We start from the raw sequence: 26,594 nt of genomic DNA on the forward strand, positions 1-26,594 counted from the left end.
GGAGGGAGAGAGACAGAGACAGAGACAGACAGAGAGATAGAGAGAGACAGAGACAGAGAAAGCATGTATGAATAGAAAAATGAAATCTATGGATGAAATTCATAGGAAACAGTCTAGAAAGAATTTTCTAGAAATATTGGCATTGGTGGTCTTTACACAGTGGTATTGCACACTTATTTGTTCTGTCTTTGCCTTATAAATTACCTGGGTTTATATCAGCCATTATCCTCGATTTAAGATTTAATGAGAACAAAACAAATGACCACAAGATCACCATCAGAGTCTTAGCTAGCATGTAAGATGGAGCCTTAGTGCCTGAAGACCTTGAGAGAAGAAAGGAAATTTTATGACTGTTTCTGAAAGGTAGGGAAAATGGCGATGGTGACACAGAGACAAGCTAGCACATTTGAAACACATTATCCATAAGGAGAGCTCTTATTCACAGTCCTAATTTTACTTCAGTCTCCACAAAATTTCTTGCTTTTTGAAACTACTTTCCCTTAAATGTTTTTTTGGGAAGCCCTTCCTCAGTACATGTAGCTGTCTCATGTCTTGGGGACACAGGAGATTATCAGCCAACAGCCCGCAGACAGGTTATGTGCAAACAGGTAATAACTAAATGATTGTAGGGCTGTTTGTTTCTTACCTTTCTCTGTGATGTACAGATGCTTAGACAGTGATGGACCACCCAGAACTTCCTTTTCGTCCCTGAGGAAAGAGGAGTTGAGATGCTGTTCTCATAGTGGCATGTGATAGAGAAGGAGCTGGCAGCCTTGGCTTCTCTAGACAGATGAGGGCAGGGGCTTACCCACTATACTGGGAACCTGTAGCCAGGTGGCTCACAATGGTATGGTCCCCATAAAGGAGAAGGTGTGGCACGCATGTGAGCTTGGTTACCAGTGACAAAGCTGACTTCAGGAGGGTGGCTTCTCTTCAGGTTTCCTTCCGTTCCAGAGAACTAACAGGTTATGGTCTGAATGGACATTGCATGAAGGTAGGCGTCCAGTGCCATCTAGGAGTAACTGGCTAATGTTTTCTGAATGCTTTGGAGCAAGAGAGTTGGTCAGTCCTGCCTTTTCACCCTGACTCTCCTGCTGGCAATGAGTGGCCCAGCCCTGGCAACCTTGTGAGGCAAATGAGGATCTCATTGCCTAACCAGCGGGACTACTTCTATGACATGTTAGAAAGAATGTGCTCATGTGAGAAGGGCTTGCCATCCTTCCCTGTGCCTCTTCCTGCTCCGTCTTTTTTTTTTTTTTTTAAACCAGAAGCACACCTGTGTGTAGATGATTAGGGACTTGATTTTTCTTATTATTGGATGTAGCCTACAAGGATCATAGCCTATTAAAAGTAAGCTTTTATTCTAAGCACTTTGGTAAAGGGGAGCTGGATATGGAGTTTGGGGGACACTGAAGAAAGCTGGTATAGACCTTTTGTGGGGAACCAAGCTACTGGAAAGGTGACCCTAGTGTTCTAATGGTGCCTTTGCCCTCTTCCTAAGGCCCGTTGTTCACTGGGCCTTTGAGTAGCAGAGACTGAAATGGACTCCTCTGTTCTCTCCCAAGGCTCCAGGGTCTCTGGGCCCAGATCCTAGAGGTAGTGGAATGGGAGGACTGTGTGGGTTTCAGACAGGCCTTGGAGCCTGGCACCTATGTTTGCCTTTGAGCTGAAGTAACTGCACTTTGGCTGGCTGTGTAGGAACACAGTACTCATCCTTAAAGAATACTGGCCAGGGAGTATTTTTCTTCCCATAAATGTTTTGGGGACAGGGGAGGGGGATGCTCTCTGCTTTACTCTCTGATGGTGTTGGTTTCATTCTGCCTGAGAACCCTGTCTTTTCCTAGCTATGTGCCAGGGCTGGTAAGGCTGCGGATCTCCACCAAGCACGTAGCTCCCAGTAGACCTGAGAAAGGAAGGTTACATCTAGCTCACTCCTGCAATGTGGCCTTTTCAAATCCTGATATTTTAGAGAAACTTCACAATAGGCTTGTTGCATTTACAAGGTCAAACATGGTTACTGTTTAGTCTATACTTGGTGGAATTAGCATTTGCTTATTATGCAGCAGGCTGACCTTTTTTAGGGACTCTGGACATTCCTTCCTTTTGGCCACCATGGAAGGAGTTTCTAATATCTGTTATGCCCTGTACTTGAATATTTAGATAAGGATACACCCTTACTTCCCACTGACATTTTTATAAGCATTGTTGTTGGTTTTTGCCATATTGTATCATATTCAGATGAGAGTTGAGTCCCTTGACCTCACTTGACCTGAGATTGGGCTTTTACTCTTTTTGGTGACAATATATCTTTATAAGGAGAAAATACTCCACCTACTTCATCCACCAAAATGGATTTTCAATGGCCACATTGGGAACACAGAGGAAATTGGCCTCATCATATGGGAAACTAATTGTCAAAGGGAAGTCACGTCCAAAATGAGGGAAGCAAATCAAACGCCCTCCCAGGGAAGCAGCTCATCTGGAAATCCATCATCGTGGAGCCGACTCTCCCTGTCCTTCCAGGAAGCAGGATGAAGTGGCCATGTGCTATTTGCTTTAAAGTGCCTACCCGTAGCTCCAGATCTGCTTCCAATTAACTCTGTACATGCCATTAATAATACATAGGTATAAATTGATCACAGAGCCAAGTTTTTCTTTACCTTGACTACAAAAGGAAGCTTTAAAACCTTTAACAGAATTGGAACACTGTTTTCATTTTTATTTCGACCGCGGCCAATTGCATTAAAGAGTATTAATTTTAGAAAGTGGGAGAGGTCAAAGTAAATTTAAAAAGTGCAAAGGTTCATGGACAAAGGCAGTTATTTCAAGTTGTAGGGCCCTTTGATCACTGCAGAGATAAGCAGTCAGCTGGTCCAGGGCAGATCTGGCCTGCAGCAAGCACTGAGGTCACAACCGCCTTGGCAGTTCCCAATCCCAGTGCCCTGGGCATCTTGTAGATTGCCATTAAGATGTTTGATTTGGCCTCCTGTTGCCAAGACATAGGGCATGGTAGTAATCAAGTGATTCCCATCATTTCTTCCTCATAGTCAGTTCTCTGTGACTGTGACAAAATGCCTAAGATAACCACCTTTTAAAGAAGAAAAAATTTATTTTGGCTCATGGTTTCAGATATTTCATTCTGTGGTCCACTGGGTAGGTTGTTTTTGGGCCTATGGCAGGGTAGAACCCAGGGGTGGAAAGAACATGTTAAAGGGATCTATTCATCTCCTGAAAGCCAGGAAGCAACAACAAGGAGAAAGGGCCACGGTGCCAATATCCTCTTCAGAAACATAAGCCCAAGAACCTGATATCCTCCTGGTAGGCCCCAGAGTTTGAAGACCCCACCACCTTCTTAAAGGGATGGAGGCCGTGATACAAAGGCTTTTGGGGATACTATATCCAAACAATAGCACTGATCACCCTTCTGGTCACTGGCTGTGGAGCAAATTAAAAAAAAAAATGGTTTACCCTGTTTGGACTGAATGTAGAGAAACAAGTTATGCCTGTGGCTATCCTGGTAACTCATGCTTAGAGAATGTAGAAGGTGGAACACTGTCGACATACTCACAGCCGAACACCACTGCTTGCCTGTTGTGTGCCTTGATGTTATAGTGTGATCTCGTGGGTCAGCTGCATAGAGCCACAAGTCAGATGCTTTCAAGGGGCGGGCTTGAAACGCCAATGTGATTTTTGTTTGGAGTAATGAAAGCAGTCTTCCCAGATGGCGAGTAATAGAAGTAGAGCGGCTGAGCCTCACAGCAGCTGTCCAGCTTGTCTGAGCTTCTCAAACTTGAGAACTGCCTGGGGAAATTTGTCACAGCATACAATCTTGGGCCTAACCTCAGAGATTCAGTCAACTAAGGTTTATTAATGAACTGTATTAAGAACAAGAAAGGCATGTGAGATGGCCCAGTGGGTAAAGGCACTTTTGGTGGAAAACTGTAGATAGAACTGAACACAGCTAGGTGAAGATAAAGAAGATTCAACTCCACAAGGTTGTCCTCCAACCTCCACACATGTGCAAGTCACACATCCTGCCCACTCCTGTAATAATACTAAATAGTCAACTTGCAAAAGAGCAGGGACCAGATTAATTCTGATTGAGGTTGATGATTGTAGGAGTTTGAGAAGTGGGAGGGAGGGTGGTATATTAGTATTAGAGCTGAACAAATCCTAATTTTTTGAATGATACACACTTTTCTTCTGCCATTCCTGCCATTTTTGTCTTCTTGCCTTAGTGACCCGGTTGTAGTCATGGGTCTATTATTTCTTATTTTTTGGTTGGGTGGGTGAAGCAGATTATTTAAGAATCAGCTGACTTCTAACAGCTGAGGGCAGAGTCTAGACTCACAGTGCTTCCAAGGTGTTTCTTGGCCGCATTAGTGTCCACTCATTATACATGACCCTGGGTTACATAAAGGCATTTTAATATGAATTTATAATGTGCTTGGAGCTTATTCTTGTTCCATATTTCCACCCTGCCCTTCCTGTTAGCCCCCTTATTCCCCTAGAGAATTTTGATTCTACTTTAATGTCATACGTACACATGATTTCACAAGTCTGTATAAAATTTAGGATCCACAAATGAGAGAAAACATGTGATATGCATCTTCCCGAGACTAAATTCACTAAATATGATTATCTCCAATTGGGTCCAGTTTTTTGCAAATTATAGAACTTTACACATTGTAGCTGAAAAGAACTCCATTCTGCATATTCAACATGCTTTCTGAAGATGCTCTCATTTTGTTTCCCATTGACATTGCTGGGATCCAAGGACTCTGGAGAGAGGTCCTGGCCTCAGCTTCTCTGACCTTGCTACTCTCTGATCCACCTGTCAGGCAAGGGATACAGCAGGCCAGACATATTTTCAGGCCCTTTGCCAGCTGTGTAATCATGACCTTAAACCCGAGCCTGGGCTTCGCCTGTCTGTGGGGCACTTTGCTTATGAACAACTATAGGCTGTGTAGAGACAGCAAGGATGTTCTGAACAGAAGCATTTACCATAGTGCAGCTGATGGGATGGCAGACATGTTGATTTCTTACAGCTTCTCTAGCTCCCAACTCATCCTGGGAAACTGTGGACTTTGAGGCAGCACTTCTCGGGAGCCTGTTGATGTTCATGTGGCTGGGCTGTGGATCTCACTTTGATCAACAAGGACCTAAGAGGTGTCCTACTATGTAGGTTAGCTGTGAACTTTGAATGAAGAGTCATCTCCAGTTACAAATATATAGTTCCTTTTTCCAGTCCTAGAAACACAAGAAAATCCTACCTTTTACTTAACTCCGATCCTAAAAATAGGGGATAGAAAAGTTTCAGCCAGCAATGTATCTCAATTTCTTAAATTATTATTTGTCTTCAATAGTACAAGACATACAAAAGAGGTCAGAGCGAGGGATAATGTGTTATATGGACTGAGAAAGGATGACATGGGCCAGGTTTCAGATGTTCTAAATTAAGGTGGCTGATCAGGACCAGTGATCATGCCTCCTTTAGGGCTTCTAGAGTTTACCAAAATACGAACTAACAAAAGTGTAGCATCTTTCATTCCTCCATGAAATCAGCTTTTAAGCTCAGATCATCTGGAGAGGATGTTAAATCCACATTGCTAGGCTCACCCAGTTAATTAAGTTGGTGCTGGGCAGTACCCAGGAATTTGTACTTTTAGCACACTGTCTCACTTTGACTAGCACAAGTGTGGTCTCAGAGATCATCTCTGAGAGTGGTGAGCACAGAAAACAGCGCCATTGGCTTAGGCACCTGAGCTGGATGAATTTGGGGTATGTGCAGAGATCTACCTGTCCTCAGCTATCTGAAAACCCTCCTGAGGGTTAGGATCCTGCTGGCTGTGACACCACTGCCTGTAGACAGTGTCCCTCAGATGCTGGAGTTCTGTAAGCTTCCCTGGTAGCTGTAACCTGATGGGAACTTGTGACGATTAACTATCAGGGTACACTGTGGAGATTCTCAGGAGACTTCAGTCCTGCTTGTGGGACAGTGAGGCTTCGGGTGGCGGTGAAGACATGGGTCTTAATGACCTTGCCACTGTAGCGATTGCTTGGAAGCGTTTTCCCTCACTGATCGCTGTTGTCCTTAGATCTCAGCTACATTTTTAGGAGTGTTTTATTTCCTATTGTATCTGTCACTGTTTTTATTGCTGTGACATTACCTGATAGAAGCAACTTAAGAAAGGAAGGCTTGTGTTTGGCTTGTAGTTTGTCGTTCAACAATAGGTTGGCTTAGAACTCAGTGTCCTTCTGTCTCTGAGTGCTGGCATTACAGGTACAAGCCACCATACTGTGCCTTGCCTGAGCTTTTAGTTTCACTGATGAGTTCCTCCTTAATGTCATCATGGAAAGTTATCCAGCCCTGTGAAAGCATCTATTCTATTGTCCCAGAGGAGGACCTTCCTACCCTCCTCAGCCCAGGCCTCTGTGCTCTTTGCACACATCACTCTAGGAAGGCATGGCAGCAGCTGGTCACATTGCACCTGCAGTCAGGAATCAGAGTGATGGATGCCAGTGTTCTGCTTACTGCCTCCCCTTTAATTCAATCTAGGACCCTAGGCCAGAGACTGATGTCACTTGCATTTAGGGTGAGTCTTCCAGTCTCCTTTAACCCAGTCCTGAAGCTCTAACAGTTGTGCCCAGGAGTTTATTTCTCAGGTGTTCCATATTTCCAAGTTTATAACTATATCCCACTAATTGATGGCTCTCAGCCAAGAACACACACACACACACACACACCTCTCCTCCCTATTAGCCAAGAGTAATGCTGCTATCATCCACCGCTGTGTGCTCCAGGCACTGTTAATTGGAAAACCTATATGAAAGTTGCTGGTTACTGAACTCTTGGGTGGACACTCCCCAACCACCCAGCAGCACAGAATACATCTATGTGCAAAGTATCTGTTTAAAATTGAGGCAGTGACCCAGGTAGGAACTTCCAGGAGGAATCCTGTTTGTCTGCCGTGGCTTTGAAGATTAGTGCCCTCTTACATTTCCTAGGGTTTACAGAGGCCCAGATGCTGCCTGACAAAGTCCACAGTTGGGGAATTTGCATTTTCAGGCATGTCGATGACTGTAAATCAAACCTTATCTAAAGTCAACTTCCTGGGTTTCCCCTCCATCACTTTTCATTTTTTCTGTAGCACTTCCAAATGTTTGGCTGAGTCCTTGCTTGTGCCTCATCTCTGCAAGCAAAGATCCGAAGTTCCAAGTCTGCCTCTTGGCCATCAGGGGTGTGGTTCTGTGCTACCCAGAGGGCATGAAAGGAGCCTGTCCTGGCTGAAGCATTCTGGAGGGCTATCTGCAGCACTTCAGAGTCTAGGATCCATGCTTAGGCAGAACTGAGGTAGCCACAGCTGTTATCAAACCTAATTACCTGAAGAGCTTGTTACAAGGTGCATCACTGGGCCCCACCCAGAGTTTCTGATCAAGCAGACCCGTGATGTGATCAGAGAATTTCTAAGGATTTCCAGAGGATGCTGATGCTGCTTTTTTCGGACCACACAGAAGAACCATAGGGTAGGGCCTTGACATGGACTTTTTTGCCTAGTGGATGGATTGAAGTGGGTGGTAGTAGCTATGCAGTGTCTCCATGAGGGAGAGTGGAGTCTGAAAGGTACCCCAATAGCGGGACTGTTAAGTAACATAGACCCCACACCCAGGCGACAGCAGAGTCTCAGAGTGTAGGAGAGATGGGACAAGGGAGGGTAGGGGTTAACCAGAGTACTTAGGAGGAAAGGAATTCAAACACTGAAGTGAGGCTCAGGCTGGGAAGAAGGTAGTCATTTGGGACAGGAAAAAGTAGATGCTTAAGTACAGCTTAAGCTTTAACCTGAATGTTAAAGAGGTGGTTAGCAGCGAGACTCAGAACTCTGGCAAGGCAATGGCATGGTGGTGATGGCACATACCTGTAATCCCGGCATCCAGAGGCAGATGCAAAAGGATGATAGGTTTCAGGCCAGCCTTGGCTGCATCATAAAACCATGTCTCGAAATGCAAAGTCATCAGCCATAGCAGAAAGCTAGGAGATAATTCTGAACCAGAGCTACAGATTTTGGTGCCTTCCAGATAGTGGTTTAAGCTGACACTGTGGGGCTAGATAGACTTGATGAAGAATAGCTCAGTGGAGAAGTATACAGTACTCAAAAGACAGAAGCCAGGAACTGGACTAGAGAGATGGCTTAGTGGGTTCTCACTGTGCAAACAATGAGGCCCTAATTTCAGATCAGCATCCACACAAAAAGCTGATCCTGGCCTCGTGAACACCTGTAACTCCAACCCTGTGGAGGACAGACAGGCACAGGAGGATTGCTGGTTTGCTGGCTGCCAGCCTAGCTCTAGGCTCCCTGAGGGAGCTTGTCTCAAAGGAATAAGACCAGATACCCTCCTCTGGACTCCCCGTGCATGTGATATACTTAGCTGTGTTCACTCTCCCACACAATTCATAGATTACACACACACACACACACACACACACACACACACACACACACACACACACGGGAAAAAAAGCTGGACAAGAGCACGTTTTGTATAGGCAGCAGGTGAACAGAGAGAAATGAGTGCTGTGCTACAGGGTATGCTAAGGGACAAGAGGCTGTCATCAGGGTGGGGCAGTACCAAAATGGCAGAGCATCTTGAAAATTGGGTGCAAATCTGAGAAATACTGGGGGTCCCTTTAAAGAATCATAACCCCCCTCCCTGCTCCAAAGAACTGCCCTTTGAACTATTGCAGTCAGTAATTTTTCCATTTTTCCATTCCTCGTCTGTATAGTTTTATTTTGGCTCAGTGACAGCCATGCTGTGTCCCTGACACAGAATGTGCATAAGCAAGTTCTTTTTGTACACATCTACAGGACATAGGAGGCTGTGGCAGAAGGATGGTGAATTTGAAGCTGAATTAGGCCGCACAGTAAGATTTTATCTCAAAAGAAGAGAAAAGAAATTTATATATATATATATATATATATATATATATATATATATATATATATATAGCCAAGCCTACCATATATATGAACACAGGCTGTGGTAGTCAACTGGGGACAGAGAAGCAGTTTGCTGCCTCAGAATTAAGCTGGGGTCATTTTTGCCCCCTCTAAGCCAACCACTGATCCTCATCCAGGTGCTCCTGGGACACTGAATCCACCACTGTCACAGTACGGATAGGGACCTGACAGCTCTTTCTGAACTGTGGAGACTAGAATGATGGAGATGGCTTGCCAGCTGATAAATATTTGCTTTCTAATTTGTGGTATTTAGTTGCATGGTTCTTTGCAAGCCCTGCTTTTTGTTTGTTAAATTTTTTATGTCCATATTTTGTAGTAGTCTAATTAAGCATTGCTATCCCTGGTCTTTGAGAACACAGAGATGAAAGTCAGTAGGTTTTTAAGAATCATCTGTATCTACTTTCTGAGGGTGTTATGCATAGGAACACACACATACACACTGACCTGTGTTCTGTCTTTGCAGTTCTGTACAGAGCTGAACCAGCCAATCTTGCCCAACATCCGCAAGTGGAAGGGGTCCCGAGGATGCTGGAGGTCCATCGTTGCTGAGAAACCTTCGAATCAGCTCCAGAAGGTAACCCTCTCTCCACAAACACCTGCATAATTTTTTTTACTTAAACATAATTCTACCCCCAAACCTAGGGTGATTTAATTTTTTTCTTTGTCACTATCCATGGTCCATTTTTGCATTATCTGCCATAACTTTTAGTCATTTCTAATGCCCTAGGCCTCTTTTTATATTTTGATCAGGGGTGAATTTCTACCCATATGGAAATGGGAACTTAGCACCTTGTGAGGAGGAATCCTATCTGGGGCCAAAGCATCTATGCATTTGTCTATATGTCTGCCTTGTCTTGTCTGTATATCTTTGTAATCCTAAGGTCACAGCTCTGTCCCCTGCCAAGATTTCAGAAACCCCTTATTCACTGGCTGAGAATTTGCACTCACTATAGTTCACACATTGTGTTCTCCCTCCCCCTCTCGCACGCGTGTGTGTGTGTGTGTGTGTGTGTGTGTGTGTGTGTGTGTGTGCCATCAGGTGTCTTCCTTCATCAATTGTTCTCCACCTTGTATTTTGTTGAGACAGGGACTCTCAGTTAACTGACAGCTCACAGATTCAGATAGACTCAGCTAGTCAATGAGCTTCAAGAATCCACTGTCTCTGCCATCTCCCCCAAGGCTGGGATTAGAGGCACATGTCACTGTGTCCAGTTTTTTTATGTGGTTCTGCGCTCTAAGCTCAGGTCCCTCTGCTTGTGGCACTTTACTGACAGCCATCTCGTTAGCCTGGGTTCTTAGATTTTTAAAGAATATTTCTTGTAATTACTTGAACTGAAAAAGCATTGTTTTTATATAGTTTTTACATAAATGCAGATGTTTTAAGGTTCTAATATTCCTCATCTGCTTACAACATTATGGGTTGTAGTTATATGATTGGTATTTATAACTTGGAACTCAAATAATAAATGTAGAATGGATTAAAATTACCTATCAATTTATGAATTTTGACTATAATTCATATTTTCACCCTCTTTTTACCCTCTTTTCACCTCTCTTCACCCTCTTTTCAGTGGTGGCTACTAAAAACCGTGCATGTAGCTCCTTTATCTGGGTTTGCTGTGTTAGGGTGGAAGCCGACTTGCAGTGGACAGTGAGTTCACAATGGGCTAAAAGGAGTTTACGTGGGATGCGTCTGGTCTTCAGAATTGCAGCTCAGGGCTCTGCTTTTCAGTCCACATGAAGAATAATGCCGCTTTGCTGCTTTTTAAAACAAAAACAAAACAACAACAACAACAAAAAAAAACAAAACCAAAACAAAACAACAACAACAAAAAAACCCTTTTCATGGATCTTGCTAAATAAAAATTCATATGACTCCTAAGAGTCCATTCACCTTTATTCATTCATTCAATAAACATCTTCAAGAGGTCATTCATGTATATTTGAGAAAAGCAGACCTAGCAACCTAGCCCTATCTGTGGCCACTTTTTATAAGAACTTTTGGGTATCCTGACCCCTTTCACTATTTATAGCCATTGAGAGGGACAAGTCAGCTCGCTTCCCTTTAGGAGGGGGAGCCACGGCCATCAGAGTACTGTCACTGAGAACTCTCTGCTGTAGCTGTTTCTTCTGTACACCGTGAGCTCCTTCCTCAGCTCACAGGACAGCCCCAGTAAGAAGGAGACAGTGAGTGTTGGAGTGCTTCCTGGAATCCAGTACAGCCAGGACTTGGTGAGATGTGACTCAAGTGATGGTGACTTTGAACTGGGATGGCTGCCAGTGTCAGGCTGCAGCCATGTCTGGACCTGGCTACCTGTCATTATAGGCCTGGTATGTCACAGTCACACAGATTAATGGCATGTGAGATTTTGTAAACTTTTTTTTTTTTTTGCACAGATCCAAAAATCATTTTTAAGCATAATGTGAGTTGGGCATCATATGTCCATGGTCATGAGCCTAAAGTCCTTATACTGAACAGCTGTTGGGTCTCTGAGCTCGGCAGTCATGTCCAGATAGCAACTGGAGGAGCAGTTTCCAAATAAAAAAGTAGCCAGGCAGTGGTGGCACATGCCCTTAGTTCAAGCACTCAGGAGGCAGAGGCAGGGGAATCTCTGAGTTCAAGGCCAACCTGGTCTACATAGTGAATTCCAGGACAGCCAGGGCTAAACAGAGAAACCCTGTCTCTAGAGAGAGAAAGAAAGAGAGAGAGGGAGAGGAAGCAGAGAGACATAGAAAGAAATGTGGGAAGAAATGATTTTCCCCAAAGCATCCTGCTGTCATTGGAAGTGGCAGTCTCCCTGTGCCCAGTGAGCTGTCTCTGGCATAAGTGCTTTTCTATCCTATGGCTGTTCTGGCCCAACTGAATCATGTTTGGAAGGGTCCCTGGGAGAGGGATCAGAGCCACAGTAAAAAAGATGAGAAAGAGTCATAGAAGCTGGGGACTTTGATCAGGGTGAGGAGCAGCATTGGGACTGAGTCCTCCCAGAATACGCCCTCCTCACATATCCTGGAGGATGGTAGAGCTGAATGGTTTTCAGACAGCTGATATGAGTGATGCCTGAGACAGTATGTGGTGGAACGTTTCCTTGGGCAACAATAAACAAAATAATAGCCTCCTCTTTAGAGCCTACCATAGTGACTTGGTTCTCTCTGTCTTCATGAAGAACTGAGTCTTAGACACACTGAGGGGCTTGTCTTGGTCTCACAGTTCCCAGATACAGCTAGGCTGAGACTCAGGTGTGACCATGCTTAAACTAGTGCTATCTTCAGTGGTGGGCAAGGAGACCTCTTCTCTTCTCTTCTCTTCTCTTCTCTTCTCTTCTCTTCTCTTCTCTTCTCTTCTCTTCTCTTCTCTTCTCTTCTCTTCTCTCCTCTCCTCTCCTCTCCTCTCCTCTCCTCTCCTCTCCTCTCCTCTCTTCTCCCTCCCTCACTTTACCTCCCTCTCACTGTCCCCCTCCCAGTCACCCTGTCCTGCAATCCTTTCTCCCATACCTCCTCCTCTTCTCCTCTGAGGGCCCCCCTAGTTTCTAGTCTCTGTGAGGCTAGGTGCATCTCTCCAACTGAAGTCAGACAAGGCAGCCCAGCTAGAAGAACATATCCTATATACAGGCAACAACTTTTGGGATAGCTCCCTCCCCAGCTCCAGTTGTTTGGGACCCACATGAAGACCAAGCTACACATCTGCTGTATATATGCAGGGAGGCCTAGGTCCAGCCTATGTATGTTCTTTGGTTGGTGGTTCAGTCTCTGAGAGTCCCAAGGTTTCAGGTTAGTTGACTCTCTTGGCTTCCTGTGAAGTTTCTATCCCCTCCGAGCCCAAAACCCTTTCTCCTATTCTTCCATAAGAGTTCCCAAGCTGGGCAAGGAGACTCTTACACCACATAAAACTCATGTCCATGTCCTCCCTACTTCCCTTCTAAACACACCTGTTCAAGCGAGGCGTGTGTGTCAGATATCTGGCTGGGTTGGAAACTGAGGTTTTGTGTGGGGCAGTGGGTGCACAGAGATGGCTGAGGTTAAAGGCTACTCCCTCTCCCATTGCAACATAGAGGAGCAGGGTCAAGTGCTGCTGGCCTGTTTTGATGACCTGTTGATCTGTCCTTGGTGTCAAACACTTTAGAATGCCCTGGTGGCCAGCTGTGGCTTAGCTGGAGTAGGTACACTGATGCATTTTTTTTCTATAAGGCCCCAGAAGCAGTGGCTGAAACAAGCAGAATGGAAGCAATTTCTCTCATTGCAAGAGCCAGATGGGGGGCCTTGGCTTTCACAGCCCAAGATGTTTGTACCTCGCCATCAGGGCCTTGGACCCAGGCTTCAGACCTCTGTGTGCAGCCCTGTCCATCTACAGAGAGCCCAGTTTCAAATCACTAGAACCCCTAAGCATTGACTTACATTCATCTGGTGAATACTGACTGAGAGGTGACATTTGTGGAAGTTGTAACTTACTCACAAGCATACAGAGCCATCAGAGTCTTTCAACTCACATACTGGTGCTTATGCTGTGGGATGTTAGGGGAGTTTCTCAGTCTCTCTGAACAGTAGTGGCCTCATCTGTCAAATGAAGATGGAAGCCGTTGCCTTCTGTCATGTGATCATTCAAAAGCAGTTCTGGGCCTGTTATATGCTTCTCCTCCCTTCTCCCATAAAGGGAAGAGCCAGCAACCTTGGCCATGAGTAAAATTCTGCAATGGGAATTGGTAAGGGGTGCACCGTGGCTTGGAGGTATGTTCTTCATTATAGAAGTACCCCATGTGAGTGACTGTGAGAACCCAAGCAGAGCCTACTGCTCTGTGTCTGGCCCTTCTGCTTTTCCTCATGCTCTGTGCCTCTTGGAATTAGGAACCTAGCACCAAGACCTTGTTTCCATTTGCCCCGCAGGGCCCCTGCTATTCTGGATTCTTGTGGGACACAGCAGCCAATGTGGAGCTGAGAGACATCCCCACACGGGAGAGCTCACCCAGCAACGGTCATGCCAAGGCTGTGGGCCCCAGCCCATTCCTCGCCAGGTTCAAGGTACCTGCTTCCTGTCACTTCAGAAATCCAGTTCCTTCCAAAGGGGAAGTCTTTGTGACACTGTCCCAGAGAAGCCACATCTTTGTCACTTGATTGTATTCTCTTAGAAAAGGATTAGTACCTATTCTGAAAGCTCCCTGGTAGAAGACCTTCTACAGGGTAGGAATGAAGGGATTTTTGAGGGCATCTTAGACCCAGGAAAATCTAGCCCATGGCAAGAAGGAAGAGAGTAACCTCAGAGGAGTGAGGTGTCTTTGTTGTCTCAGCAACAGGGACTGTGGCAAAAGGATTGTTTGAGGCCTGGAGTCCAAGACCATCCTAGGAAATGTAGTAAAACCCCTTCTCAAAACGAGGTAGCTAACTAGGTAGGTAGACAGACAGACAGATAGTTGATAGGTAGATGATAGATAGTTGATAGATACACGATAGATAGATAGATAGATAGATAGATAGATAGATAGATAGATAGATAGATAGACAGACAGATGGGTAAATAGATAGATAGACAGCCAGATAGATAAATAGCAGATCAGTAGATAGCCAGATAGATAGAGGGGAAGGAAAGAAAATGGGAAACTAATTCGTACAGCTGTTCCCATACATGCTGTACAGCAGAATCACCTTTCTTAAAATCAGGCATTCTCCAACCTAAGCTTCACACATCTGGGATAGGGCCGAGGCTGTTTTCAAGTGTGTTCACTGGGTCCCACCCGTCTGGTACTAGCTAATGGGGTCAGAATGGCTACATTTGGTAGTTGCTCTAAGGAGCCTCTCCTCTTCAGGGGCCCCTCAGTCCTCATTGTTTAGATGTCAAGAAGAATGGGCCCACTGAGGGCTTGTTGGATTGGAGGTGGGATCCAGACAGAGGTCCAGGCAGAGGGACCCCTGTCACTGGCCTCTCTTTATATGTCCTTGTCCATGAAGAAGGCGCCTGGGAGCAGCTGGGTGGTGTGGGTCTGAGTATCATCTTTCTGCTGTGGCCTGCATACCTCTTGACAGTGTGACTGAACACCAGAGTGCTTTGATGATGGACAGCATGAGAGGAAGCCAGAAAGTCACCACAGAGGCAATGAACCTCATCACTGCTTAACTGTGCATTCCAAATCAGGCAGCTTGATCCCTTTCGAGAGCCCAGCAAGCTGTTCTGTGTGAGCATTGTGACCCTTTCTTTCTGGGTGCTCCCCAGTAACTCTGAGACCTTAAACTTACCCTCTAAACCCAGTATCATTTTAGCTCAGAAGAAAGTGGGGCTTGGGGACAACTTGTGTGTCTGTCATGGGATGTAGAAGCCTGTGTCCCATCTCTCGAATTTGTTAGTAGTAAAGGTGATGAAGTTGGTGTATGCTCACACAGATGTGTCTGCTGTGGTACCAAGTGGCTCCTTCAATCCCTCTTCCTGCCATATTGATGAGGTTCTGTCTGTATTCCTGGCGCCTGTGGTTCTGATCCATGAGTTGGCCAGGATTATCTTTAAACCTAATAATACATTTGACTTTTAAATGACTTGTCCTGTCTATGGCTAACTGGAACAGGCAACTACAACCAGCTCATGTATCTTAAAAGCAGGCTGGTATTTTTGCTGGTGCTATTATTATTTTTTGAGGAATAGTCTCACTATGTGGCCTACATAGTGAACCTTCCAGTCCTGCCTTCTCAGCTCCCCAAGTGCTGGCATTACAGGATAGCTACCATGCCTACCACCTTATAAAAACAACTTGTAAAACACGGTCTTTAGCTAACATAAAAAGGCAAACTATATTTAATAGGCTAATAAAGAAAGTGCTAGCTATGGCATTGAGAGTAATGGCTTCAAATAATTGAAAGCAATCACCCAGCTCAGCCCTTGGCTTCTTGTTCTTCAAGTCATGTTCAAGGCATGGTCAATGGTCTAGGACACCGATGGCTTATCTTTCCAGGCAGCATGTCCCAGTCCAAGCCTCAAGGTGGTTTCTCTGGCTGTGACAGCGGCATTGGTAGAGCTGTCAGTCCTGAAGGTGATGGTGAACTGGGACCACACCTGCAAGATAAGACTGGTACTCTTCACATCTTGGGGCCTGTACACTCATCCTTTCTCAGAAGTGTTTAGTGTTTGTTGCCATGGCAATAGAAGAAGCAGACTTGCTAAACATAGAGCAGCTGAGCAATGTTATGATATCCCAGATGATAAAACACCCTTATATGTATACACCACCAGGAGACCATGAGAGCTACCCTGTGGCCTAGATGCTGGGTAGACCTTCTGCCTTTGGTTGGATGGTGAGCTTTGGTTCTTACAGAGAAATCAGGTTAAAGTGGATGTTAGTACACAACTGGTTCCAAAGGAACAAAGATGAGTGGTTGGGGAACTTCAAGTGAGCCTTATTAAGAATGAATGGCCTTGGGTCTGTAACATCTAGATACTAGAGACACTTCCTTCTTGGATACAGCTGTGCAAAAAGTTTACCAAATTCCTCCCACTTCCAGATATGTGAAGTTTTTCAGGTCTGAGGGAATAGAGGTAGGAGGCTGGATTTTAGAGTTGTAGACTTTAGATTCAATAAATCTAAAATAAAATACCTTGTGTTGCCTCTTATGCATGTGAACTAGCCTTGCTTCTATTTATCATTGCCAACCATGTATAGTAAACTATTTATTAATCCATTGTAAAAGAAAGAAATATGAATATCTAAGGTTTTCTCTGTTGCTTTATTTCCTGATACCCAGGTGGGAAGTAATGACTTGATCCTGGTTAACCTCCAGCTGACAGCCCTGGCCCTCCCAGGAGCTGAGAATTCAAGCAAGAATCACAGTGATAGCCACCGATTATTGAACTTTGCACTAACCCTCCAGGAAACCCTGAAAGGTAGGAATCTCTATCTCTGTGGATGGGCAACACTTCTTCAGGGTAGGCAGTAGTACCTTTTTCCAGACATCTCTCTGACCTCTGACCTCTTAGCCCAGCCACTCAGCAGAAGTCACAGATCTAGGGGCATTCACACTCCTTGCTCTTGTGGACCCTGGCTGACCTTTCTGCATGCCCTTCCTTTGTGCCTGAGGGCCTCTGCAGTGGGTGTCAAGGTACCAGTGATGTGGTCTGCCAGCCTCTTGGATGGAGAGGACTAGAAGAGGAAATTTAAGTGGCGATATTCCTCTGCTGTGACGATACTTCCTGGGTTGACTCCTCTGGTGGGACCACCTGCAGATCTGCACATGTTCTGATGTAGGAGGGTCAGGAGGTGACAAGGTGAAGAACTGCAGCTGGAGACTTCAAAATCCTTCCCCTATTCTTTAGTCTTCTAACTTTCTAGACTTCTTGTCACTAACTTGTCCCATCATAGTGGGAAATTCAATCAATAATTGGCTATGGACAGACATAAAGTTTGCCATTATGATTGGTAAGTGTGCAGCTCAGTGGTATTCAGTATATCTGTACTGCTGTGCATCGGCCACCACCATCTCTCTCCAGAACACTGCCATCTTCCTTCTGGAACTCTGTACCCCCTGAATCCTGGTCCTCTGTCCCTTCTAGTGCCCAACAGCCACCATTCTGTCCTTTCTGTTTGTGAATTAGATGACGTGCTTCAAATGAGGAGAAGCACATGGTATTTTCCCTCTGTGTCTGGCTTTTCTCACTTAGCCTAGTATTTGCCAGATGAGTGGTGTTATATAATGTGCCAGATGTTCCATCCTTTTGGGGCTGAATAATACTCTATTGTTTATATTGCTACATTTTATTGTCTATCCACCCATATGTTGGTAGGCTCTTGGGTTGCTTCAACCTTTGCACACTGTGGATATGAATATACAGGCTTCTGTTTCAAGTCAGGACCTGCTTTGACCAACATTCTACTTAAATGATCGATCTTCAGGCTGAAAAACAAATGAGCAAGTTCAAGCTGAGATACCCCATTCAACAGGTATCTATGTGGGAAACTCTTCGCCCACAACTAGTCTCTCACCTAGTAAAAGGATGACTTGAGACCTTTTCATATCTGTGGACATTTCTATTCATCTCTGTCTCATAGATTCAGGAAACAAAGATGCTTCTTCAGAATTTTCCTGATAGACATAAGCAGATACCATTCTCTCCCTGGTTTCCAGGGAGAGTTCAGGAGTTTATCAGAAAACTTCAGGCAAGTTCCACATTGTCAAGGGCCTATTGACTGACCCATAGCATGACTCGGCCTTGACACATCCAGGTAGGGACAGTGACTCATGCCCCCCATTTCCCTGCTTGTCACTAATACACAGTTAATTGTTAACTGGCAACCCAGGGGATTCAGGAAGTTCCGCACCCTGCGGTTAAGGAAGATCAATGAGTGTCAGGTTCTGCTCAGAGGAAGATAAAACCTTTTTTCCACAGAGAGACAGAAACATCTGATTTGCAAACTCCAGGCGTTAGTCTGGAATGCAAAACCCAATTGGCATCAGGGATCCTGTGCTTGTCCTTTCACAGAACTTTCTTTCAACCTTATCAGGGCTTGAGGACAAGGTCTCCCTCTGTGAGCCCAGTGTTGCTCATGGTATCTTCTAGGAAGGCCCTGAGGTAGGAGTGCGCCTCAGCCTGGAGCCACTTCAGTGGGTGTTAATTAGCCCTTTCTAAATCAAGGATATCTCTGGGAAAATTGGCCCAGAACTTTCTTTCCTCACTCCTAGGAACTCAGGGAACAGTGACTAGGAAGCCCACCCAGGCATGTGATCAAGAGAATTTGGGTTGCACATTCTTAGGGGCAAAGCTGCGACCATGTCACCTCTGGTACATATCGAGCCAGAAGAGCGGGTTGGGTTGTGAGAAATCTGGATGTGCCCTTTCAAAAGGAGCCTTTGTTTTCATTTGGGAAGCTACACAGAGCTGACTGATTGACCCCTGACCCCAGCCTCCTGCCTGCTTGTTGAGTTGCCCTTTCCCACCAGTACTCAGGTCTGTACCCTACTGAAAGCTTTCCTTTATATGGGAGCTATCTGCCTCATTATCCCAGAATCTCAGGTTTTCCTAGTCAGTACTCGAGCTATCTTTCGGAGGTCTTCCTCCTACTGGCACTGATGGTCTGTTTGTGTAGCAGACCCTGACCTTATCTCTCCATGTGTCAGGGCGAACAGCAGTCTGCATCCTGGGCTTCTTCCTCCCCCACTCTTTGGGAACAACTCTGGGTTTGAGAGCCACCTCCATGATTTTGGGCAAATTATTCAGTTTTCCGAGTCTGAGCATTCTACCTGCCCAGAGGAGAGTGTAATGCCATCTGTCTCATGGGAGCAGTGACAATTAAATGATATGTCAGGTACAGTGTGTGATCTGTAGTAAGGGCTCTGTGACTGGTCATTGACCCAGCTCATCAGCCCTGGGGTCTGCTTAGCAATACAATCAAATTGGTTTTCCTATGAGAAACCAGCATTGATTTTCCAAAACAGCTCAGGGTCACCCTGATTTGTACTGTGGATGTGATCTAAGTTTTAGTAGGAAGTAAAGCAGTTGGGGAGGCTTCTCACGGGTCCTTCTGGGGGAGGGTGTCATTTGTAGCACACAGCTGCCCTCTGCTGGCCTTTTGTATCATTCCACTTTAGATTTCTTCAGCTGTCATAAATACTGGTGGGTGAATATTAATACCAAGGAAAAGGATTTTGCTGAAGGTCTTGAATATGCTATTTTGTTTAAGAGCTGCTTTCTCTAAAGTGCCTCTCATAGAGGGCAACAGAAACTTCATTACCTAGGGAATGTGGCTTCCCTGGAGTAAATTCCCCACAAGGGTCAGCTCAGTCCATGGGAATCTAGTCGAGCCTGGCTGGGGGCCATTGTTCTTTTGGAATTCCTATTCATATTACTTGGGAAATACTTCCTAACTATCCATTTCCTGCAGGTGGTGAGAGAAATGTCTAAAATACTTCAAAGGGACAACCTTTCCACTCTTCCCCTGCCCTCTCTTTGCAGCCCTTATTTACATAGAAAGTCCTTTCTGCTGCTGTGTCTCTGGTAGACTCTTGCTAATGTGGCTTAGGAGAGAAGGGAGGAGGTCTGCAGTGCTTGGGGGAGCCTGTGCCAGGCACTTACAGGAACTCTGGGCTCCAGCATGCTTGTCAACAACTATCAGGATTGTTCTCTTCATTTGGTAGACCAAATCCCCGCCTATGGCTCCCAAGCTGAGAGGTGGCAATGACCAGAGTCTCCCAACTATTTTCTCCTAGGATGGGGGCAGGAAATAGTATTCACAGAAATGGTGCTCCATAAGGTTAACCCTGTAAGACCACTCCTCCTTCTCTCTATTATGGGAAGCTGTAACAGAGTGTTGCATATTCAAGGCCTACCTGGATCACAGGCAGCTTGGGCAACTGAGGAATTCTTGTCTCAAAGTAATAGGTAAAAATGGGGCTAGATAAGAGTCCTTGCCTATCATGCATTGTGTTCAATCTCTAAAAGAAAAGGAAAGACATAAGGAGAGAAAGAAAGAAAGAAAGAAAGAAAGAAAGAAAGAAAGAAAGAAAGAAAGAAAGGAAGGAAGAAGAGAGAAATAAAGGGAAGAAGGGAGGAAGAAAAGAAAGAAAGAAGGAAGAAAGAAAGGAAGGAAGAAAAAAGAGAGAAAAAGAGAGAGGGAAAATGAAACTATGGTATATGTTTATAATCCTAGCAGTGGATGATCATGATCCCAAGCCATTCTGAACTACAGCAAGACCCTGCCTCAAAAAATGAACAAAAAGAAAAAAAAAGAGAGAGAATCCAAACCATAAATACTGATTGGATATATATTTGACTTTGTTGTCACTGTAGCAAAGATTTGAAAAGCTCATCTGTGTTTCAGAGGGTCACTATTATTTTAACATAAAGAGAGCTTCTGTAATCAGCTAATGAATCGTTAGTACCCCAAGGAAAGAGGTGCCTGTGCCCCACCTAGATCAGGACTCGGGGGAGATGGGGTTCTGTAGAGAAGTGGCTAGTTCTAGGCCTGGCCCAGAAAAGATAGAGGTGATCCTGGAGTGTTTTGGCAGGTCACAAAGAATGAAAGCACTCAGACCAAAAAAACTGAAAAACAACATGGCAGAGGTGGAGGGTGGGGTCCCACAAGCTCCTTGCAGGAAAGCAAAGTAACAAAATAAATAGCATAGGAGTGAAGATAAGTCAGGTTTGAAAATACATAACCAGGAAATTCATACTCATGGAAACAAATGCCTGAATGAGTTAATAAATTCTTGTGCAGCATTCTAAATAATTTGTCTGGGGCTTGGGCGGCAGGGGGCTGCAGCCTGGGTCTCTCTCTCTCTCTCTGCACCTGAGGCCTGTGGCAGGGTGTGTTAGTCAAAAAGGAGGCAATGTATAAATGAGATATTTTATTATAGGAAAGAGAAAATAGGTCAGTCATGTAGAGATAAAGAAAGGAGAGGAAGGAGAGGAGAAGAGAAGGAGAAAGAGAGAGAAAGGAAAGGAAAGAAAGCAAGAGAACAAGAAGGCAAGAGAAGAGAACAAAGAACAGGAAAGAGAGGAAGAGGACAAGAGAAGAAGAAGCAGGAAGGGAGACAGAATAAGAGAAGAGACAAAGAGCAAGAGAGAGCAAGAGAGGGAGGAAGAGGGCAAGAGAGGAAGAAAAGAAGCAAGAGAGGGAGGAGGGGGCAAACTGCCCCTTTTATTGTATGAAGCATGGCTATCTGTCTTTGGGGCGAGGCATGCCTGGCTTTGGTCAGATGACTGGCGGTAGGGTCTAGGTAGAATGCTGGGAGCTTGGGGCATTGTCTGCCTGATAGAGCACACATCACTTGTTGGGGCAGCTGTGAGGGATTGTGACTGAAACAGGAGCCAAAGACTCAGGAGTTATAGCTGAGCTCCTTCTGCCCCCTGCAGGCAGAAACTGCCCATGGAGGCTCCAGGGCTCAAGGCCAATTACTCGACTGAGCCTAAATTGCCTGAACAGACTACTGCCCCATTCTCCATCCTCAAGGCTATGGAGCACATTTGTTTGTCTACACATAAGAAGAAGACATACCAGATCATTTGACTGCGGATGTTCACTGCTGGTGTTAGTGCAGAGAGGCATTGCTCACATTGTTGGACTGACACAGGAATAGCCATGAGGCCAGTATCAGTTATCTAGAATATAAACAATAACCATACTTTTAACTGGTCCTCTGTACAGAACAGAAAGCAGAGACATGGATACTTGAATGAGTTTCTCACTTCAGCATTATTTACAACTGTAAGTTTTGGGGACAATCTAAGAAACGACCTACACAAGAGCATAGTAAAGTGTCTATCTACCTGGATGTTCTGGGCTGCTCACTGGGTGATGAGAAGACACTCAGTCTTTCTTCTGGTTCATTGTTCTGACCTGATTCCCAGACAGAGAGAACATGCCTGTCAATTAGAGAGTAGCTGCTGCCTGCATCTCTTGGATGGGGGTCAGGTACACCTTATAGGAGTTGGTTCTCTCCTTCCACTATGTAAGCTTTGGGTATTGAACTCAGGCCGGTAGGCCTGACACCAGGCACCTTTATCTTTGGACCAGCCCACATCAAGTTTCTTAAACCTTCACTCTGGAAGCATCTGGCTTCTCCAGGTTCTGTCCTACAGCCCCCAAAACAAGATTGCTTCATTGTTCCCTGCTGCCTAACATCTTCTCGTCTTTTATCAACTTGATGGTTCCTATGCATCCTCTAAGACCAAAGCCAGCTGCCATCTCCCAGCAGCCTCCCTGGCCACCATCCTTGTGCTATATGCCCTCAGTACCTGTTTCTGGGTTTAGACCTACACTCTGATCCTGGCAGTCTTCTCCTTTGTTTCTCCATTAGACTGTGAAGTCCCAGAGGGCAGGGATTGTTTTGTGTTCATCCCTGACTCTTGCACAGACAAGTCCTGATGAGACGCTCTATAAAGTTTTGCTGAACTGTTGTTAGAAATATGAGCAAGGCCTTTTTTCCTTTTCCCACTGTCAGTTTAGAGCCCAGACACACTGAATGAGGGTGATTCTGTCTCATACTATCCCTCATTTCCAAATTAATTTAGGTTCTTTGTTAGTGGGTACACAAGAAAGGACAAGAAGATAAGAACCAGGCCTATGGCCCTGAATCCTGAGTGGTCAAACCAAAGGATCACAGTTCCTTTCAGGGGTCATTGCTAATGTTGACTTTTGTTTCATACCTGCTCTTTTTGATTTTCTTTCTTTTATTCCCAGGAGAAAAAGATGTTGTTATTTTAGGGGATTTTGGCCAAGGGCCAGATAGCAGTGACCATGATATCCTAAGGAGAGAAAAATTTCACCACCTGATCCCGGCTCACACCTTCACTAACATCAGCACCAGGAATCCTCAAGGCTCCAAGTCTGTGGACAACATCTGGATCAGCAAAAGCTTAAAGAAAGTGTTCACAGGTAGGGCCTCCCCTGCTGTCTCTGTTCAGTAGTGGGCTGAGAACCTGTGAACATCTGACGTAGCCAATGCTAGTTATCTTCCTCCTTTGATATATACTTATAGTCTTATGGTAAAAGAAAGACTGTGTCATTGTTGGATCAGAGACACGTATAAGAGGGAAGGGCATGTGACAAATAATTTAAAGATAACCACTAGTTCATGTAAGCATTTTGCATGCAAACCTAGTTATAGTTACCTCTGTAGGTCACCAGGGTCATGACGCAGAGATGAACTGTTAACGTACCTGAACATTAAAAACACTTAGTCATTCAGTGAACATTTGTCAAGTATTCAAATGCTGTGCTGTGGAATGAGGTACACTGTATACTTTTATAGGTGAGGAGACACATCATAATTAGTGTTTCTGTCACTGTGACAAAAATACCCAAGATAAGCAACCTACAAGGACAAAAGTTTTCTTTGGCTCATAGTTTCAAAGGCTTCAGTCTATGGTCACCTGGCATGACTGCTTTTAGATCTGGTGAGATAATGCATTGTGGTAGAAATATCTGGGACCTGTGGATGACCTGTGTCGGGAATTTGGGACATTGTTTCATCTGTTCCCTTTCTTCCTCCCCCCACACTCCATAAAGCAGCCAAGAAGGAGAGGAAAGGATCCAGGAGTGGTGGCTGCAGTCCCAGTGTCCCTGAAAGGGCATGTACCCAATGACTTAATTTTCCCTATCTCTTTAACTTTCTGTCATCTCCCAGTGGTACTGTCAGCTGGGGACCAAGACTACAATACATAAACTTTTAGGGAAACTTTAGGAACCAAATCATAACATATAATATCAGAGAAGAACAAAAGGAGTCCTCAAGAGCTTCCCAAAGAACACAGCATGGTGGATACTCCACATAGCCTCAGACTGTGAGCCACAGAAACAGGAGACAGCTAGCACTACGGCAGAATGGTAGGCACTTCTGTGGGTATGAGTGTGGTGCTACAGATGGAACCCTGGAGCCTTAAGATGCTCAAGATGCCAAGCAACATCCCAAAGCCAGTGGCAGAGTGCTTGATGAAAGACTAGAATGGTGTTCTAAGTCTCTCCTGTAGTTCTGCAGAAACGTCATGTACCACAGCAAGAGACATAAAGAGGGAAAGAAGCAACTGAGTCCCACTGACTTGGTCACGCACTCAGGGCCCAGTTCCTTGGGATTTAGAGTTTTAAGTGTGGATAACTGTGTTGCCAGCAGGCCTACAGGGCTCACCTGGGCCTCTACTGGGCATTGACTGTTAGCGGCAGTGGCAAGATATGATTTGTGGAACATGCATTGGAGCCCAGGATTATTAGGCTCCCTGGAGGGCACTTGTGGGAGGCACTTCTGTCAGAAATGGTGAAACCAGGCCATCCTTTCATTTGTCCACCACCACCAAAATGTGGAAGCTAAGGTGTAGGGACAAGTTCCCCTGCCATAGGTGTCAGCTATGCTGCCCAGGCTAGACCTGGAATCCAGGCCCTTCATAATCTTACATTAACCCTGACGTCACATATCCCAGAGGAGCACAGGCAGTGCCTTGTAATTGTTTTATAATATTTGTGGTTTTCAGCTATAATTCTTATTTCTCCCTTTATTTCAAAGGTATTAATACTTTCTCAATAACCATTATAAGCTTCTCTTTTTCATCCCTTTGGTAGGAAGAACTTGCCTGCTAACTCTTCCTTAGTGAAGATTTTCATTAACTTTGTCAAATGCTCATTTGTCATTAGAGGTATAGTGTAGTACTGGCCTCGCATATGCAGGGCCCTGGTTTTAATCCCCAACACTATAAAAATTAATTACAAATGCTAATTGTATTCAGTAGGTTATAATAAAAAGGAAGGCATGAACTTGGGAGGGAGGGAGATATATTTGGGAGGGGGTCAGGGTCTAAAGAAAGTGGGATGGATATGAAGAAGACATATTGTATACATGCATAAAAATTTTAAGAATAAGTTAAAATATTCACAAAAAAGAATGGTAAACTATCACTTACATTTAGTTGTGTTGGTCACAATGGTAACACTGTATGAACAAGGAGTAGGTCCTCTTTCTCCTCTTTAGCTGGATAAGAAGCCTGGTCTCTGGGTCCCCTCAGTGCCTATGAGAGCAAACTAACTGTCATTTATAATATGTGAAAAAAAATTTAAAAAGATACAGTTGGCGCTGAGTTTTTGATTACTGGAGGAAGGCTGTCAGGGCATCTTGACTTATTGGTGAACAGCATCGGCTACCCTGGCTCTAACCTTGGTTTCTTCTCTCTCTTCAGGTCACTGGGCTGTTGTGAGAGAAGGGCTCACAAACCCTTGGATTCCAGATAATTGGTCCTGGGGTGGAGTTGCTTCTGAACATTGCCCTGTGCTTGCTGAATTGTACATGGAGAAGGACTGGGGCAAGAAGGAAGTTCCCAGGAATGGCAATGGAGTCACCTTAGAGCCAAGTGAAGCCAACATCAAACATGAGCGATGATATCACTCTTTCCAGCCTCTGACTTGGGAGAGCATATGAAGGAGCTGGCACTGCAGGATGAGAGGATCCAGGGCCTGCAAATCATCATTCTGAGGACCTTAGTCTTGGTCCCTGGACCACTGTCTACTTTGTGAATACTTTAAAACCTCTCCTGAGGAGAGCCTGTCAGGCACTGGCTATGTTGGGCATCATGGCGAAGTTGGCTGGAACTGCGACGTCTTGACGCTATGTGGCTGAGTTCAGGATTGAAGTGAGGGCTGCACTGCTGGCTGAATTGTTTAGCAGCATGAGAACAGTAACAGAGCAGTGAAGTGCAGATAGGAAAGATGGCTCAGGCTGACAAGCAATGCCACAGCTCTCATTTTTTCTGCCTCACCAGGATGTCATGTTCTGCTGACAAACTTCAGGAAGCTTTTAACTGTGATGAATGCACTTCTCAAAGATTTTTAGTTTTGTTTTGACAAAAAAAGAATAATAAACAGATTAATCTGCCTGCCTTCAGTCAGAGTGTGGGACGAGTTGCTTTGCTCTCTCATCTTAGTTCTGTGGGCCATGGCTATTCATTCCCAAATGCCTTTCCTCCCATGCCCTAGCTGAGACCCTACAAAGTTACTCCCCACATCTCTGTCATCCCTATTGTCTCCCCTCCCCTCAGCTTCTCCTTCATCTATATTCTGCTAGATTTTCTCCTGAATGGACCACTTAGCTTCAGGCCTTTAGTGTCACGTATGGTTTCTACCAGAAAGACTC

The 26,594-nt window shown here is 45.0% G+C and overlaps 1 protein-coding gene and 1 long non-coding RNA gene across 3 annotated transcripts in view; one reads left to right on the forward strand and one right to left on the reverse strand.

Annotated features, from left to right (window-relative positions):
- The window catches only part of LOC116071935, a 15,433-nt gene extending 14,328 nt beyond the window's left edge, over positions 1-1,105 (reverse strand). The window contains exon 1 of the long non-coding RNA XR_004111242.1: positions 647-1,105. This is a non-coding gene — a long non-coding RNA (uncharacterized LOC116071935). The remainder of the gene's footprint in view (positions 1-646) is intronic.
- The window catches only part of Eepd1 (endonuclease/exonuclease/phosphatase family domain containing 1), a 117,832-nt gene extending 91,487 nt beyond the window's left edge, over positions 1-26,345 (forward strand). For both annotated transcript variants that reach the window (XM_031343056.1, XM_031343057.1), the window contains exons 4-8: positions 9,481-9,591; positions 13,896-14,030; positions 16,734-16,872; positions 23,162-23,356; positions 25,645-26,345. In XM_031343056.1, coding sequence (XP_031198916.1) covers positions 9,481-9,591; positions 13,896-14,030; positions 16,734-16,872; positions 23,162-23,356; positions 25,645-25,844 — 780 coding nt within the window. In that variant the 3' untranslated portion in view covers positions 25,845-26,345. The remainder of the gene's footprint in view (positions 1-9,480; positions 9,592-13,895; positions 14,031-16,733; positions 16,873-23,161; positions 23,357-25,644) is intronic.
- Positions 26,346-26,594: the final 249 nt, after the last annotated feature.

This window comes from Mastomys coucha, unplaced genomic scaffold, assembly GCF_008632895.1.
Source record: "Mastomys coucha isolate ucsf_1 unplaced genomic scaffold, UCSF_Mcou_1 pScaffold23, whole genome shotgun sequence".
In the NCBI taxonomy this organism is placed as follows: domain Eukaryota; kingdom Metazoa; phylum Chordata; class Mammalia; order Rodentia; family Muridae; genus Mastomys; species Mastomys coucha.